The 19,882-nt window shown below is 35.8% G+C and overlaps 1 protein-coding gene and 1 long non-coding RNA gene across 2 annotated transcripts; one reads left to right on the top strand and one right to left on the bottom strand.

The window, feature by feature from the left end:
• Positions 1 to 1,895: 1,895 nt before the first annotated feature.
• LOC149136260 (uncharacterized) lies at positions 1,896 to 5,651 on the bottom strand. Its single transcript, XR_016241702.1, has 2 exons — positions 3,222 to 5,651; positions 1,896 to 2,202 (listed from the first exon to the last, which is right to left on the bottom strand). It is a non-coding gene; the product is annotated as an uncharacterized LOC149136260 (long non-coding RNA).
• A 330-nt stretch (positions 5,652 to 5,981) lies between these two features.
• On the top strand, positions 5,982 to 19,508 carry LOC106878955 (folliculin). Its single transcript, XM_014928335.3, has 10 exons — positions 5,982 to 6,162; positions 9,255 to 9,501; positions 11,094 to 11,231; positions 12,219 to 12,440; positions 14,903 to 15,158; positions 15,527 to 15,654; positions 16,278 to 16,391; positions 17,431 to 17,656; positions 18,217 to 18,319; positions 19,169 to 19,508. The coding sequence occupies exons 2-10, from the start codon at positions 9,274 to 9,276 to the stop codon at positions 19,362 to 19,364; spliced, it is 1,611 nt and encodes a 536-aa protein (XP_014783821.1). The 5' UTR covers positions 5,982 to 6,162; positions 9,255 to 9,273; the 3' UTR covers positions 19,365 to 19,508.
• Positions 19,509 to 19,882: the final 374 nt, after the last annotated feature.

Raw genomic sequence — 19,882 nt, 5'->3', positions numbered from 1 at the left:
TTCCTGAAGTTAGTGTTGCAAATGTTTGGGTCATTTACATTACAAAATTCAAAGAACCTTTATCCTCTTTTCATTCCTTGCACCATATCCATAACCTCCATGTTTGCTGGAGAAACCATGATGGTGTTACCTAACATGTCATTAAAAAAACTAGCTCTGATAACGAGGTCACTATCATTCATTGTTGAGAAGGTCTAACTTCATATATCAGCATTGGTAGCTCGTAGATAAAATTAGTGGGGGCACTGCTTCAGAAAATTCTTAGCCGTTGTTTTAATATTGTGTAAAAAGAAACAAACATATAAAAAGAAAATTTATGCATAAACTTGATTGGTTCGCATTTTAACCACTGCTCGGTAGTGTGCTTAATTTGTTCACTGAACAGCGCTGCAAATTCCCCCTTGTTTTTCAAAAATCCCCCCTAAATCACAAAATAAGTGGGGGAAATGTGCCCTATTTTTCAAATCTTGGCAGCAACACTGAAGCTGGAAGCAGGATAATAATCTAATTCTACACTTTATCACATTCAAGAATATAAACATGTTCTTAAGCACAACACACACGGAGTCAAAAAGAAACATTACCTTTCAGCCAGCACTGTCATTTACGCAGTACTCTCTCTCTTCACCTGATTACTCCATCAGCATTAATATGATATGAAAGCTCTCTATATACACAATTAGGGTTAATATCAATGTTTTGTTATTCTGTAAAATTTCAGTTTGTGCACAAGTACCAGTAAGCTAGTTCATTAGATATGATGTCACTCAGCAGCTAAACGCCAGTCAATTAGTCAGTATCTCAACTTCAATACCTACCATTCATCTGTAGTTATTGTGCATCAGTCACACTCCATACTTTGATCAGAAAAATTGACACAAAGCTTTTATAATCCACATGATGTACTGATGTAATTTCTTGCATCCCTCAATTTTTTCATATTTTTTTTCATTGAAGTTGTCAGCAAAAAAAATCACAACTTATACATAAGTGAATATGTCACATTAACATTACAACATCCTTTAATTTTCATAACTTTACTAAGTAATTCTATTCCTCAGACGAACTTATTTTGTGTTTTCCTGTAGTTTTAGTTTTAACATACCAAATATCTTATAGCAAAATACTTCAAGTGTGGGTTGGCTATTGTCAGAAGGTAAAGTTGACTTATTTAAATATATCACTGTGTTCTAGCTAAAATATGGTGTGTTGTGGATAGCTCAATAAAGAAGTGCTGATTTCTCAAAGTGGATGGAACACGTAGAAGTGGGAGACCCAGGAAGACATGGGATGAAGTACTGAAGAACGATCTCAGGATGCTGAACCTTTCAAACAAGATGACAAAGGACCGAGATACCTGGCACCTGGCCATACTCAAGAAGACCCATACCCCTACAGCAGAAGTAGGTGTAAAGCACTTGTGGCAGAGCCATGTAAAAGCACCCAGTACACTCCGTAAAGTGGTTGGCATTAGGAAGGGCATCCAGCTGTAGAAACCATGCCAAATCAGACTGGAGTCTAGTGCAGCTCTCCAGCTTTGGTCACACTGTCCAACCCATGCCAGCATGGACAACAGACGTTAAATGATGATGATATGCATTTATATGAAACTAATGTTAGATGTATAGAGCCACAGCCTCAGAGTCAATATTGTTTTGTTGAACCAGCTGATGATCTATATCTCGTGTCCAAAACACTTAACTAAGTGACTCAGTTCACACAAGTATCATGAGTAAACACAACATCATTATAACTGTTAAAGGAATGTAAGGTTGAAACGGTATCTAGATACTGGTAAATATACATTGTTCTCCTTGAATCACACAAACTTGATGACATGCATTAAAAAATATACAGACATAAATTTTCAGTGTAACACCAAATAAATATAAAACTCTGGAGAAATTTATTTGCTTTATTTCGATAAAGTAATTTAGTTTACAAAAGTCAGATTTTTAAAAGATAATGAAAAATTCAAACCAATATTATCTTATAAAAATGTTAACATGGTTTTCAGGTTTTTGCTTTTAGGCAAATACTGAATAACAATATAAAATAATCCTCAGTCACAATAATATGGATGAAAATACACTTTAGGTGAGATATCTATCCAAATCAATGTTTGACATAGTTTCCAAAGAAGAAGCATCGTTAATTTCAATATTGTTATTTTCCAACTCTGAGCTGTAATTTACCAATATTCTACAAAGAAAGAACGCTTTTATGAATTATTTATTATTACTTCATGGAAAACCTGAAAAATCAAGATACTAGTAAATATACACAACATATACTCATTCTCTCCTCTAACTGTGAGCAGCCATGTAAATCCTCTACAAGATTTGGAAGCTGCATGCTGACTTTACTAGTGGTAGTGGCACATGAAACGCACCCAGTACACATGGTGAAATGGTTGGTATTAGGAGGGCATCTGGCTGAAGAAACCATGCCAAAGCAGACAGTGGAGCACGAAGCATTCCTTCAACTTATCAGATCCTTGTCAAACTGTCTAACCCATGCCAGTGTGAAATGGATGATAATGAGGATATACCGGCTAGAACAGTATTGAGATAGAAATAGTGCTCCAGAAGAAATGAGCTCTGGAAATAAGGGATAGGGCAAATTGTTTAACACACAAATGAAAGGCTGCTGGATGATCATACAGCTGAAGTGATGAGGAGGTGGGGAGTAAATGTGGTGGAGTAGCATTGGTCTGGTAATTTTAGGAACTGAGACCATTCTAAGAGAGATTAGTAAGGGTTTACTTTTCTGGAAGGCAGTCTTTCCTTGGAAGTACTTTAGTGCAGTGCCTCTCATAGTGGGAGGTCTGTAAGGATTGGAAAAGATGGTTTACATTTTTGTAGTGTTAGATTTGATCCTGTGTTTTGCCACATACGAATTTCAAGCCACAGTTCAGTTATAGTTTCAGCATGTGTGCAATTGAGATAATATTCAATGAACAGCCATTGTTCACATGATAGTTCAGTGGCCTACCAAGAACTTTCTGTGAACACAACCTCTAAATACAGTCAAATTAGCTGCCAATTTTGCAGAGCATTGAGATGTCCAAGCCACCAGGTTCTCCACTCTTGCCAATTCAGAATGTTTAGAGTTCAGTTGTGTTACGGCATCCTAATAGCTATTTTCACAGCTGCGTATTCAGTCTAGGATAATTGAAGAAGACATGTCATGGCACTTGAATATTTAGTTGATATACTTGCCTTTGTATTGAGTTGCTTGCAGAGACATTCCCTACGTGTCATATTATAATAATGAAATTATTGTATACAGTGCTCAGGTGCACTACAACTTGTCAAAAGTGTGTATAAAGCATATGCAGTATTGTACAAATGTCTGGAAAGTGAACTGTGTATGAGTCAGATACATGCTTGCGTGTGTATGGAGGGGAGAACATCAGGTGTAGTGTCAGCGAATCTCAGGAAGCATGGAAGTTTTGAAGGATGCAGTGCTCCGATAACTAACAACTGATGCCGGCAGTTTGTTCCATACTTCAGCAACTCTTAGCATGAAAAAGTGTTTCCGAAAGTCATGGGAGCTGTGCTGTTTTCTGACTTTGTAAACATGTCCACGGGTGTTAGACAGGTGGAGTTGGAAAAGGTGCTCAGAGTTATTGTTAGTAAGATGGTTAATAATATCACGGGCAGACGCCCATGAAATTATTTACCATCTTATGTTGTTTCATTTTATTGTTTCCATTAATTGTATTGCATGAACACCTTTCCTATTTATGTAACAAATAAATTATATTCCAACAGACATAAAAAGACTGCCTGTTACACTTTTAAACTTGTACAACAACATGAAAAAGAAAGAATAATAAGGATTCAAATTGTATTTTCATTTCTTACTAATAGTTGGTGGTGGTGAGGCTGATAGTTGTTGTTATGAGAACGACTTATTTAGTGAATCATTTATTTTAACTTTGTAAAGTGTTGCTAAAAACATTCACAAGAAAGAGGTAAAGAATGAAAGTCATAATTTACTTAGTCAAAAAGTTTGTTAGCAAAACATAAAGTTAAGCATCTCAAACACTTTTCTCTATCCTAAATAAGAACGAAAAATATCTTGTTCCATCAAGAAAGAAAAGTTTATAATGAAAGAGAAAAAAAGAGGAAATCAAGTACTTTCAAAACCCTAAGAGAGTTTTAAAACCAGTACAAAGTCCTAATTTCATGGTTAAGTAGCTGAGATGGATGTTCTCCTGGATAGAGTACTGGTCTATTATGGTGAAATATACTAAATGATTTGATACCTGTTAATGATAGTTTGTTGAACTGAGGTAATGTGGATTAAGGGGTTTTATCCAGAAACAAGCAACTCCAGCAGATTTTGGCTTACAATCGGGTAGAAGGATACAGAAGAAGGGAGCAAAATGTAAAGGAATGAAGTTTTTTTGAAAAATTTTTTTTTCTCAGAATAATTTCTGCTGTATGAAAAAACAAGAAAAAAAAATCGGTAATTTTTCATATTAACACCCGCACGATCTTCACCAGGGTGTTAGGGTTAGGGTTTTAGGGTCAGGGTTAGGGTTTTAGGGTTAGTGTTAGGGTTTAGGGTTACGGTTACAGTTACGGTTAGGGGGTTAAGGTTAGGGTTTTAAGGTTTGGGTTAGGGAATTCCGTCCCTAACCATAACCCTAAAACCCACACCCTGACCCTAAAACCTTAGCCCTAACACCCTAGTGAAGATCGTGCGGATGTTAATCTGAAAAATTACCAAAAAAATCTATTGTTTTTTTTTTTTTACAGTGAAATATGGAACATCTATTCTTTTCCTTTCCCGTGACATTAGGACAGCTAATCCAAAACTTTGCCCAAAAACTTATGAGCGAAGTTTGTTAAATGGAAACTATGCAGAAACCTATCGGATGGAGAGGGAACACAAGTAGCTCATCAGACATCCAGTCGAGAGGTCGGCGATTAATGTCTTGTTATTTGTGGTGTCAGTGACTTTTTTCACAACTTTCAAATCAGCCGAGTCTATCTAGCTTAAATAGGTAACAAGTTCAATGATTTATGACGGGGAAAAAGTGAATCTCAGAGGATGACAATAAATAGACTGCTCTTTATTAAAGACTAGGAAAACTTTGTGTACGCAGGCAGATGTTTGACGGAGGCCACAGGTTGTCCGATTTGACTTCACGGTTCAGTCCATAGCACATACTAATAAAGTGGCAGAAATGAAGTAGGAAAATAATGTAAAAGAAAGTGAAAATATTATAGGATACCGCAATTAAGTCATTAATAAGAAAGTAAATGGTTTTCCAAAGAAACTAGGATAAAGAATGTTCGAAGAAAAGTGAATAAATAACACAGACCGAAGATAATTTCTTAACTTTCTACGAAATACATTTGTAATACAGATAAGAAAATTACTTTCATTCAGTTTAGAGAGAGGTTGTTGGCACTCCGTCGCTTACGACGACGAGGGTTCCAGTTGATCCGATCAACGGAACAGCCTGCCCGTGAAATTAACGTGCAAGTGGTTGAGCACTCCACAGACACGTGTACCCTTAACGTAGTTCTCGGGTATATTCAGCGTGACACAGCTGGCCCTTTGAATTACAGGCACAACAGAAACAGGAAGTAAGAGTGAGAGAAAGTTGTGAGGGTTCACCACCATCCCCTGCCGAAGCCTCGTGGAGCTTTTAGGTGTTTTCGTTCAATAAACACTCACAACGCCCGGTCTGGGAATCGAAACCGCGATCCTATGACCACGAGTCCGCTGCTCTAACCATTGGACCGTTGCGCCTCCCTTAGAGAGAGGACAACTGAAGTATGTTTCAGATAATAAACTTAGCTGTCGTAGTCACTTCGACAAACTTTTATCAACAAGCAGACACCATTTTAAAACCAAACAAATACAAACATTTCACTGTTTGAAACGACGTTTATAATTGGTCAGTATTACGCTGACGTTCGTAATATCAACCAATCATAGATAGCGTTAGAAACATCAGCGGATAAAACTCTGCTTTCTAGTAAACTTGGCATTTTACGATATCTTGTGCAATGGCAGGAGTGTTTCTCGTGATTCATCGTGTGCCAACCAGTTCATTAATCACGGGGATGTGGCCGATATCTAAATTGGTTCTAGCCAACACGGCTTTGTAAACACAACAAGTGCATTCAATTTTTGATGGTCTGTATATACATCGATTAATTTTGTTTTTAAGAACCTCCTCCCAAAGCTTGTCTAGTTTCCTTTTTCACCGTCAGTCTCCTCTTCCCGACATTTTTACCTTTGTCGTATTGTTTACTATAACCATGTTGTTTTTCTTTTATGATATATTTACTTCGTGTGATTGATAAAATGATTTATTTCGAACATAGAGATAGTGTGTTTGTTAGATTAACTGTCACCATTGTTTTTACTGATAAACATTTATATTTTTATCTTAATAAATAAAATATCGGTAATTACTTTATTCTTATTCTCATTTAGTGTATTTTAATTATTTAAACACGCACTCCCATTCTCCCAAATCTTTTTATTTTGTCAATATATCTATATAATGTGTTTATTTATCTTCTCTGTTAATTTGCTTTGATTCAACCACCTCAGGTAGCACATGGTTATTTACTTAACGTTAGATTATATACAATATTGAATCGCAGGAAAATAATTGTTTGATGATGTGCGTGTCACTGATCATTATTAAATATTTAATTACAAACATTATATAACTTTTGCAACAACAATTAAGAAGGAAAAAAAACGTCACTATAATGAAGTTATAAAATTGTTTTGAATTCTTCAAACTCTATTTAAGTTGTGTATTGTAATATTCCGATAAACTAATCTACATTTATATTGATGTTTTCATGACTAGAATGAATTAATCTTTTTAATTTTAGTTGGGTACTAAAGCAAACATTAACCACTAAGTTTATATTGATATAGAATTTGTACCTTAATTTGGAAAAAAAAAAAAGAAGAAAGAAACCCAAAATAAATGGAAAATCTTTAAACTGATTTTGAAAACTCAAAAATAGTCTTAAATTTTACTAATTTTATAGTTTGATAGTTTTCCTGTTATGCACACGTTGGGAGTTAAAATGAACAAAATGTTATTTGGGCTTGTTCCAGAAAACGGAACTTCAGATGCCATGTATCTAATTAGACAGATGTAAATAAATTACACAATATGGCCGTAGGAAGTACCTCAAAGGAGCGTTCTGCGTACAAAATATTCATAGATTGAATTTTAGTCTTGCATATGCGAGACCCAACCATATCTAAGAAAATTACTCAGCAATTGGGCACTGCCGGCTTCACCAACTTCCGCAATTGCTCTCTTTCTGTGTGCATTTTACCTTGAGATATGGAAACGCATCTTTGTGACCTACTCCTTAGAAAGGTAATCTCTCTTATCCTGTCAATTATTAGCCCATCACCCTCATCTCCAGTTTTTCTTAGATGATGGTGATAGTAAACAAACACTTTATTACTATATTCATTAGGTTTCTTTTAGTATTCACAGTCAACTACATTGGAGGTCTGTGCTACGTTACATGCCAGTTGTCTTTTATTCTTGAGCATTTTGGTAAAAGCTTATTTGTTGCAAAGCTTTTGACCATGTCTAGGATGTTAGATACATTTGCCAGTTTATGGGTTATACTTGCCATTAATCACTAGGTTTAGAAGACTCGTGTCCGATTGTTCCATTGTAGTGTGTATGTTGGTGGAATGCTCAGATGTATCTCAGTGTTCAAGTTATCTCTATCATATTCTATATTAATGTTATGTCTTATACATACTCCTGTATTGATAGCACCAGCCTATATGCCTTCCTCTCTTTTCACATACAAGCTTCATCCACATAATTTGATTACTCCCTGTTATGTGCTATCTCATTGAGAATGTTCTGTGAGGGTCTTAGTTTTGTAGTGGAATGAAACTGCACATTTGGCATATCTCAAGAAAATAAGCCTGTAATGAATACTACATCTCTTCAACAATGGTTTTGTTTCTCTGCTTATTGTATACGCTTGCACATAAACCCATATATCTTTTTAGGGTGGGAGGTATAAAGGAAGGGATGTGCCCATTGTTTTTGCAAACCCTCTGAAATTGGTGAAATGTACATAGTTAGTGTTCTTATAGTTGCAAGTTGATGTTTGCTGGAAAAACATGGGTAGAGAGGGTATTTCAAAGTGTTGACATTCTGGGGAGAACAGCTGGACTAAGTGGGTTGAATGCAATATAAATGATGTGGCAAGGAAATACAAGTTGGAAGTGTCTGAGTTGTGGAGTGGAATAAGACCAGCCAGCTATGTGAAGCAGAGGCCACTGCAGCAGTAGAAAAGGTGGAGTGAGTATATACAGCATGATTATGGACTAGAGGTTGAATGTGTTGGTGAGTGATTTCATGTCACTTAGTTGGCTGGTCTGTTTTGGATGTCTGAATGTGTAGCAGCTGCATTGTGGGAGAAGTACTTCATTGTGGGATTTATTTGAGTTGTTGGGGACTGTACTGTTTTCTGACCCTGAATAGGAAGGCCAGTCTTTGCTATGCTGAAGATGTGCAGTTTCCTGGAGAAATCCTCAGTAATTGTGTGACCTAACATTTGCATTGATCTAAGTTAGGAAGGGTTAGGTACAATATTGTTTTCTTGATATATGTTGTAATTTGTCTTTGTGTTATTGAAGAAGACGAGATTAGAGAATGTTTTTGAGGTCTCTATTCATGGACCCAGTGCAGCTTTGATATGAAGTATCTTAGTTGCATTTGGAATGTTAGAACAAATGAAGGGTGGTATCCTCTACACAGTAGTGGACGTTGTTGGAAGGGAAAAAATGTAGGGGACAAACCCAGACCTTGGTTACCAGAATTGATAGAGTTGGACAGAGAGCTCAATCAGCACACTCAACAGTTGTGTGATCTAGCAGGATGCCTCTGATCCAATAGATGAGTGACAGAGTCTATAGGCAGGTAGTTTTACTAGATGTGCATAACCAGTCCTACTTTTGGTAGATTTGTGAGCTGGACACTCTTGAATGCTTTACTGATTGTCAAGTGCAACAACTTTGAATTGAAAAGAAATGGCATTTCCTCCTCCTCCACTTTTAATTGTTTCTGTTTCACCCACTTTTTGCAATCCTCCTCAAAACACCTGTATAGCTTGTCCTTATATGGTCAGCAATTCAAGTGTTTTTCTAGATTCTAATTCAGAAATCATTTATATTTAAAGTTTTCTTTTTAGTAACATTGTATGTATCTTTCATTCCAGATATTTTTAAATTATAAAAATGAATGCTATCATAGCTGTGTGTCACTTCTGTGAACTCCATGGCCCAAGAATTGTATATTGCACACAATCTTTCCATCCACAAGAACACAGAGCTGTAGATGATGAGGATGCATTGTCTGATGTCAGTGCTGGTCATCTACACAACCGGTCAAAAGCCATAAGACATGGTTCTTTTTCTTCTACTGATAGTGCTGCTGTGACAAGTATGAAGACAGATCTTTGTGAAGTATGTCATCTTACTCCTATTTCTATATTCTTCCTTCTTTCTCTTTCTCTACGCTGTCTATTTTTTTCTTTCCCCTTTATTTTGTCTCTTTTTTACTCTCTTCTTTATTTGCTGTCTTTGCTTTATATTTCACTTTTATTTTTAAATGTAAACATTGGATATTTGTTCAGTAAAATCTCTAGACTATTATGTCATTTCTCATCATTTACCTTCAACTTGGATGTGCACTCCAGCACAAGCCATACAACAAGTCTAACAACATCTGGAAAGAGGGCACAAACTTACAGCAGACTTCACCTCAGTAAATTTCAGCTCCCTTGAATTCTCCATCACATACAAGTAACCTTCCAGTAAGATCCTGACAACTCTAACTCCAGTTGAACTGAAGTGAAGCAACACATCATATATACCAGAGATATGTAGATAATGCTCTTTGTTGATCCTTTCCATAGAAAAGGTCATAAAAACCAAAGAGACTTTTAATGCTCTACATAATCATCATCATCATCATTGTTTAACGTCCACTTTCCATGTTAGCATGGGTTGGACGATTTGACTGAGGACTGGCAAAACAGAAGGCCGCACAAGGCTCCAGTCTGATCTGACAGAGTTTCTACAGCTGGATGCCCTTCCTAACGCCAACCACTCCGAGAGTGTAGTGGGTGCTTTCACGTGCCACCGGCACAAAGGCCAGTCACACGGTATGCCCTACATAATATCAGATTTAATATGGAACATATAATAATGGGGGCACTCCCTAGGCCTGCTTAATTTCATTGTGTCCTTCTCTTCACTGCAAATCCATTTCCAATTCATTGAAAAAGAAGCAAAGAGCATAATTTCTAAACAGATTCTGCCACAAAACTTAAGATACTACATATCACCAAACAAACTTGCCTGTTGCATGAACAGATGCAATAATACCATGCAGTTAAGTTCCATTAGGGAAAATTTCATAGAGTTGCTGTTCATTAGAAGTTATGGACCATGTTTCATGACTGTTTGTAGACAAGCACACAGACCACCAGATGTTGATATCAGCCAGGTAGCTTGAAGCAGAGAAAACAGCCAAGGGAATGATAATAAAGGAGAAAGTGAGAAGAATATTTACAAATATTTCACATGTGAAGAAGGCCAGACATGCTTTTGTGGTGGATGAGAAGCAAATAACACTGTACACCATGTCAGTGAAGCCCTTGTTTATAACCAACAAATACATGTGGGGAAGTACAAGCTCACTCACACAAACACTAATTTACATGTGTGTGTACACAAACACACACACACACACAATGTCTACTAAATCCACTTACAAGACTTTATTGACCCAGGACTATCTATGCCAAAAAGCACTTGCCCAAGGTGAAGCACAGTGGGACTGAACCCAAAATCACATGGTTGGGAAGCGAACTTCTTAACCACAGGGCCATGAAGCCATTGGATACAAACCAGTTAAAAGATCAAACGAATTAGAATGCAAATGTTTTAACATGTCAGTTTATTTTGAGATGAATTATAAATTTGTGTTCTTCATAATTGTTTAATTGTCACTTGTATATCTTTTTAAAAACTGGATAATTTGTTACTTGCAGGGCTGTTATTCTGTCAAAACTGGATTTGTTAGTCACGATGATGAAGTTCCTATTAGTTATGTGAGCAGCCAACATCCACACCATCCCAAAGTTTTTAGTATGGTACGACAAGCATGTCTGCGCAGTCTTAGTTGTGAGGTAATGTATACTTTTTTTCTATATCTTATATATTTCAAAATTATTATCGAATACTATCAATTTGGTATTTTTTCCAAGTTTTTTTTAGGAATAATTTAAAAGTGCAAAATGGAGATTTTTTTATTACTTATAAGTAAGAGAAACACTTGTGTAGTTGTATTTAGAGAATTTATGTCAGTATTATTGTGAATGCAGGTGGTCGAAATGGGGTTCCTCCAAAATAGTGGTTCTCAACCAGGGTCCATATAGCCCCTGAAGGTTCATATAAGATTTTTGGGAGTTCATGTAACAAAATAGTAAATTGGGGATTCACAACAGTATTTTAAGGGCCCCTGAAAAAATTTTGCTTTAGATGTGTGTTTTTGTATGCATTTCAAGAAACAAGTTTCTTTCTCTAGCATTTATTTAGTTCAACTTACACAAATTAATGTGTGAAAAGCAAAATAGGAAATTTCAAAGAATTTTCTATAAAACTAACTTTTAAACATTGAATGGGTATAGGGGTCCACCAGAATAAAATAGTAATCAAAGGGGTCCATAGATAAAAAGTGGTTGAGAGCTCCTACTCCAAAGGATCTCTAGAATAACGTTACTTGACAAGAGTGCATAGCTCAGAGATCAGAGAGATGCTATTTCTCTGCATGGAGAGGTCACAGCTCTGGTACTGTGAACATGTGATTAGAATGTCACAAGAAAGAATTGCAAGATATTTCTCAAGCCAAGTCGATTGATGAGAGACCTAGGGGTAGACCAAAAACACGATGGTTGGATAATATCTCTAGTCTCAATTGTTCATACTTGGAAAAAATAATTCTGAATTATTCTTGGTTTATTGCCACACTGAACTGATTGCTGTTTTATAAATTATAGTATCTTGTAAGAGATGGACACTATAACAGAAAAATATCTAAGTAATGATTTTAATGAAAAAAAATTAGCTGTTTAGTCATATTTTATTGCTATTTTTACTCTTTTTATAACCCACAGGTGTGTCCTGGTCGAGAAGGTCCTATTTTCTTTGGTGATAAACAACAAGGCAATGTTCTCAGTTACACTTTCTATATCCAAGATAATCAAGCTCGTGGATTTAAACGTTGGTATAGCATCATCATTGTTATGATGGATAAATTATATTTGTTGAACTCTTGGTCTTTCCTTGTACCAAATTTACAACTTGTTATCAAGCAACTACAAATGAAAGCAGAAAAGGTAACTTGTGTGTAATTCTTCTTTTTCTGTTGAAGAAGTTTAAGTGGAATGGGAGAAAAAAAATGAAAATAAGCTAACATTGTTGATATTTATTGAAATAATTCGCCCTGTGTTTTGAGACAGAGATCATCATGATGTAATACCCAATTATTTTTCATTATTTATATTTGACGGATATTTGTCCTCATCTTGTTTGTTGTTAACAACGTTTCGGTTGATATACCCTCCAGCCTTCATCAGGTTTCTTGGGGAAATTTCGAACCTCTCATTCTTAAAGTATTTTTTGATATTATTATTATTATTATTATTATTGAGGTCACTGCCTGGAATCAAACTCGGAATTTTGGGATTAATAGCCCATGCTCTTAACCACTACACCATATGGCGTATGATTTCATTCAACATATGGCATAGTGGTTAAGAGCGTGGGCTACTAACCCCAAGATTCCGAGTTTGATTCCAGGCACTGACCTTAATGATGATAATAATAATAATAATAATAATAACATCAAAAAATATCTTAGGAATGAGAACCCAGGTTCAAAATTTCCCCAAGACACCTGATGAAGGCTGGAGGGTATATCAGCTGAAACGTTGTGCTAACAACAAACAAGACGAGGACAAATATCCGTCAAATATAAATAATGTAAATAATGTACATAATTCCTCATCTCTTAAATATAGAATTAATTAATTTTGTTTGCATGAGTCAGATGGAATTTGTTTAAGGTAGATTTTTTTCATGGCTGGATACCCTTCCTGTCACTTACCTTCATCTGTTTCCAAGCAAGGAAATATTTCCCTATGGACAAACACATTTCACAGAAAACTGGAAACAGATAACATTGCTGGTGTGACAGTGATGCTCATTTACAACCATTATGTGATATCAAGGCAAGGGTATAGACACACACATGTATACATATATGACAAGTTTCTTTAAGTTTCCGTCTACCAAATCCACCCATAAGCTTTGGTTGACCCCAGGCTGTAGTAGAAGACACTTGACCAAGGTACCACACAGTGGAACCAAACTTGAGACTCTGTTGTGTCAGCACTCTATAGCTGTAATGGCTCTCTTTCTCCCTCTTTCTCTCTCTCTCTCTCTTTCTCTCTCTCACAACACACATATACCATGGTCATTGTTTTAACATGCATTTTTCATGCTTATATGTATGTGTGTATATATACATATCATCATTGTTTAACATCTGTTTTCTGTGCTGGTATGGGTTCGATGGTTTGACAGGAACCAGGGAAACAGAAGGCTGTGCCTAACTCCGGTTTTTGCTTTGACATGGTTTCTACAGGTGGATGCCTTTCCTTACACCAACCACTTTACAAGGTGTACTGGGTGCTTCTATTGTGGCACCAGCATTAATGAAGTCACCAAGTAACTTTCAAAATAAGGCCCTGTTCAACTGAGATGAAAGTATGATAGTGGGACGATGTATGATAGAAGAGATACATGGCTTTTTCAGCTGGAAAAAGAGAGAGATAAATGGTGAGAGTATATATGAGGGGGAGCTGAAAAGTTCCTGGCTTTGGGTAAAAGACAATGCCGGAAAATTAGTAAATTATGATTCTATTCAACATATCCCACTCTCAGATTCACACACTTATTACAGCAATCCTTCAGTTTTTCTAAGGCTTGTAAAAGAACTGGGAAGGTTGGACCTCCAAATAAGGCTTTTGTGGTACCCTTAAAGCCAGGAACTTTTTAGCATCCCCTCATATATATGCATAAATAAATAAATGCATGCATGCATACATACGTATATACATACATGCATACATATCTACATATGTGCATACACCGGAGGGAGTGCTGAAAAGTTCCTGGCTTTGGGTAAAAAAAAGAAACAGGAAGATTAGTTAATTATGATTTCATTCAACATATTCCCCTCCCAGATTTGCAGTTATTGCAGCATTCCTTCAGTTTTTCTAAGCCCTGTAAAAGAAGTCGGAAGGTCAGGCCTCCAGCCAGCCCTTTCGTGTTACTCTTAAAGCCAGGGACTTTTCAGCCCCCCCCCTCATACTCAAGTTTCAAGGTGTGTGTGTGTATATATATATATATATATATATATATATATATATATATATATATATATACACACACATATATATATATATACACACACATATATATATATATACACACACATATATATATATATACACACACATATATATATATACACACACACATATATATATATACACACACACATATATATATATACACACACACATATATATATATACACACACACATATATATATATACACACACATATATATATATATATATATACACACACATATATATATATATATGTATATACACACACATATATATATATATATATATATACACATATATATATATATATGTGTGTGTGTATCATTCTTTTTCAAAGTAGTTGAGTGAATCGTTTTTACTTTGGTCTACTGTTTATTAGGTCTACACTGAAGAACAGACAAGATGTCCGCAGAAAGGCTACAGAGACAGTATTTACCCAGCAAGCTTCCGGTTTCAACGAGGTGGTAACAAGCCAGCTAGATCGTTGAAAGAATTAACAGATGATAAACATATTTTCAAAATGTTACATGTATCATTTGTGTGGATCCTTAAAGCTTGCGTTAACCGAATAACTGAAACCTCTCTCGAAGCCCCTCCTACAGAAGATGCTATTCTGGATACAGAGAGATTAGAAGGTGAGTTGAAGAATTAAAAAAAAAAAAAATCTTGATAAAGAAAGCAAAATTTTGATGAACAATAATTTCCGAAATTTATTTTGCTCATTAATGCTTGATATATAATGACTGAGGTTAAGATGGATTACTGACCACAGACGCAGGTCTAGCTGTGTGGTTAAGAATCTTGCTTTGCAAGCATGTAGCTTTGAGTTCAATCTCACTGCATGACCCCATGTGTAAGTATCTTCTACTATAGCCTCAGGCTGACCAATGCATTGTGAGTGAAATTGATAGACAAAAATTGTGTAGAAGCCTGTTGTGTGTGAATCAATGAATGAACATTTCTAAAGTGTAAATAAATTATTCTGTCCCTTTTATTTTTCTAGAAACTGAAGAAGGCTTTATAAAACTCTACATGAGGAAATCCAGTCCAGACAAAGAAAATCCAGACATTGATTCAATGGATGCCGACCCAAATCAGCCGAGATTTTATAATTTACAAAATGTTATGCAGGTAATTTTGTACTGTCAAATTTTTTGTCTTTAAAATACTAAATTTCTCAAGTTACTATACCCCTCTGTCCACACCAGATCAATATTATGTTCTTTTTTTCCCCTACTAATTATCTTAAATATATTTAAATGTATTTGAAATGAAATTATAATTTGTTGTTCACAGCATTCCATATACTTGAGCGAGGTCATTGCCAGTGCCACTAGACTGGCTCCTGTGCAGGTGGCACATAAAAAACACCATTTGAGCGTGGCCATTGCCAGTACCACCTGACTGCCCCTCGTGCTGGTGGCATGTAAAAGCACCCACTTCACTCTTGGAACGGTTGGCGTTAGGAAGGGCATCCAGCTGTAGAAACTCTGCTCGATCAGATTGGAGCCTGGTGCAGCCATCCGGCTCGCCAGTCTTCAGTCAAACCGTCCAATCCATGTCAGCATGGAAAGCAGATGTTAAATGATGATGATGAAGATGATGATGATGTGTAAGAGGCTGGATCTGGTTTGAACATAAAATAGGTAAAATATTTGGGCTGGATATGGCCAGTTTTAAATGCTAAAGTGTAATCTAAACGTAGTGAGTAACAAATAACTATAGGCCTAATGAATTGTGTTTTTTTTTTACAGGTGCTTGGTTATTTAAACTTTCACACGGTGGCTCATCATATTGTCATAGGGAACCAATTAATTGTCAAGGGTACAGAGAAACAGCTCGTCAAGTCAATGTTAGAAGTCTTGAAGGTTTGTTACTACCCAAAATTATTTCATCTGTTCTATTATAATGATTGCTGTTGCAGTAGACTGAATTGATAGGCTTCACAGGCTGGTAGCTGCAGGGTCAGTGGTTCATATCTTGGCACTGTGATGTAACTACATCACAGTACTTTCAATGGGCATCATGTAGATGAATCAGTGTGGGAGCCTCTATGTTAGTCACTTGATCTGCTTGAAATAACTACCAAAATTCCTTAGAATCACACACACCCTATTGTCTTAAAAATGATGAACAAATTGGATAATAGTCCTAGATATATCATGTCTTAAAATATAAGATGGGATGGTCATGGTTGGTATGGTTTTGTTCATAGGTCTGCTAGATCACTGATGATCTGGGATCTGAACAAGGCATCATATATAGGTGTAGCTCACTACTAGAAACTGATATCAATGCATAAGTGATGTGTTGTGTTAGCTTGTATTGAGTTGAAGTTCTATGAATGAAGCTTATAAAAGAGTGTCTTCACCAGATGGGTCCTGCTTCAAATACATGTAAAGCTGATGTCTTCAACTGGGGAACCCAACTTCATGAGATACTGTGCTCACATTTGATAAATACAAAATTACTTGTTATTTGCTTCATTATGATACACCAGAAGCACTCAGATCAGATTGGAGCCTGGTACAGCCATCTGGTTCGCCAGTCCTCAGTCAAATCGTCCAACCCATGCTAGCATGGAAAGCGGATGTTAAACGATGATGATGATACATAAGTAACTAGGTTTGAAGGCTCAACAGGTAGAGTGAACTGTCTTCCAATAATGCCAACAACTGGATATGAAATCTAGATCTGGAAGAAGAGAGTCTAGCTTGTTGTTTATTCTTCCCTGTAACAATGTAATTAATTTGTTAACGATTTAATGTTGAATTATTCTGTTTTTTATTTTTCGTTCATAATTCTCTTTAATTTCTCTCAATGCACACCATTTTTAAAAATAAATTTTATTGAATCATTTTTCTCTGTCGTCATGGCATTTTTATTTATTTCTTTATCTCACTACAGGGTTTATTACCGAAAGGCTGTTGTAAAATAATTCCTTACAGTGAAAAGTATGAAGAATCTTGGCGCTGCAACTTTTTAGGAGTCCCTCTTGGAGTTTTGTTACCTAACCATATTCTAAACTCAGAACAGTTCCTTTTAATCGAGATCCTCAGTCCTGAAGAGGGACCACAAGATCTCAATAGCTACGAGTTCAAAATCAGTAGCCATGTTATCCTGCCAGATAAAGGTAAAAATTTCCATTTTTAAACAATTTATATGTACCATATTTGATGGCATATAAGACTTTTTTTCCCCCAAAATATTTCATAACACCATCCCAGGTTCTATGCATGAAGTTGGGTTTCCCATAAGCTAATTTTGTCCCTGGTGTTCACTACTATAGGTTAATTTTAATCCAGACGGTCTCTTCTGCCAAGCCTGATTATATAAGAATAATATTTACTTAAACATTATTATTACTTTATTTACATTCGACGGATATTTGTCCTCATCTTGTTTGTTGTTAACAGCTTATCCATATGGAATTGATCTTTTTCTATGTATTACTTAAAGTAAATCTCTTCTGCCCCACTAACAGTCGTCTTGTGTATGCCTGGTGACGCTGTCTTTTAGTCTTGTTTTATAGAATTGTCACGAAAATTCTCCTCTTAGATCTTGTCCAACAGTTTTGTAAGACAATAAGCATGTTTGTTTTGAATTATTTTTGATGTAATTGATTGCTTTTTCTTTTCTATTTCATGGATAAATCACGTGTATTTAATTATAAGAATTGTCTTCCTTTTTCAGCTCCTAAGGTATTAATCCGTATGGAACTTGCACTAAGAAATACAAATCTATGCTATGAAGTTATTGAACAATGCTTAATTTGCTTAAAAGAAGAATGGATGAAGTAAGCATATTTTTTAATTTTTTCTCATTTGAAATTTATATATTTTTTACTACTAAATATTGATCACTTTGTTTATTAAATGAGATTTGTGTCTATGATCCAACTAGTATACTTCTGGGTGCTCAGTATGCCTGTCATATGTATTGAGCTCCACAAACATGAGAGGATCTCTCAAGGTAAATATCACTGTATATGGCATTCTAATAACACATCCACATTAAGTAAGATATAATGATTGCTATTTGGTATTAATATTACTTCTGTCACTAATATTTGTTTTTTAATAAGCCTGCAATATCAGTGACTGAAAAAATCACTGTTATTCTAGATATTGTTGGCAGTGAGATTTAGCTGGTATGTGGTTGGTAGATGCCTACCACTGAGGAAGCGAGTATGGTGAAATCACATGATCTGGCAGTTCTGGAACTCATGCCAGACACTTCTTGTTTGCTAATGATATATGTCTGTGCTTTTAATACCATATGTATATATGAAAGAATCTCTCAAGGTGAATACTGCAGTATTTGGTATTCTATCATCATCATCATTCAGTGTTTTAAATATGGGTTTTGTCCCTGTCAATAGGGGAGGCTGGATCTACCTCAATGCCATGGCAACCGCCCTCACACCATCTTGCCAGGTTTTGGGCATCCTCCCTTTCAAACCAACCCTCCTATCTCCCCCCCTGTCCCCTGCACATTTTCCTTGTTCTCCCTCACTTTCGCACTCTATTTACCTCAAACTTTGTTCAGGTCAGTTCTTGTTTTGTTGATAAAAAAATTAAGAAGAAACCCCCACCCTCCATTTAGATGAAATATTTTTTATAGCAATTTTGTTTTATTTTTCCAGCAAAGTAAAGGTTTTATTCAAGTTCACCAAAGCTGGTGGCAGCCGGTCAGAAGACGACATGAAGAAACTTCTGCAAGTAGTTGGTGCCAAAGAAGAAGACAAACAGTTGCTAAAGTTCTGGATGACTGGTTTAAGTGTTCAATACCGTAACCACATTTTGTCCACATCAATGAATATGAACATGGTTCCTCCTTAAACTGATGTCATCATCACAGTTCCAAAATTCTTCTCCCTCTTTTTCTTGTACATAAACATTTGTGCGTGTGTGTGTGTATCCTGGTGTAGCCACCCGGTTGCACCAGTCCTCAGTCAAATCGTCCAACCCATGCTAGCATGGAAAGCGGACGTTAAACGATGATGATGATGATGATACACACACACACACACATACATATATATATATATCGAAAACAAATCAGCAAGAAAAGAAATGTTAATTGCTCATGAATTTGTATGGGAAGGAAGAATTTTCAATTATAAATGCTGAGAATATTTATAAATTTCAGAGCTACTTTTATTTGAGTAAAATAAAAATAGTTCTTGTATTTGTTATGTATATATGCATATATATATATACACATATATAAAGTGTATATATGTATGTACATGTGTGTGTGTGTATATATATGTATGTGTATATATATATATATATATATATGTATATGATTATATGTGTATATATATATGTATATGTTATGTATATATATATGTTAT

Source organism: Octopus bimaculoides, chromosome 4, assembly GCF_046866305.1.
Source record: "Octopus bimaculoides isolate indiv1 chromosome 4, ASM4686630v1, whole genome shotgun sequence".
Lineage (NCBI taxonomy): Eukaryota > Metazoa > Mollusca > Cephalopoda > Octopoda > Octopodidae > Octopus > Octopus bimaculoides.
Note: the sequence above shows the minus strand (reverse complement) of the source record. Positions and strands in the feature narration are given on the sequence as shown.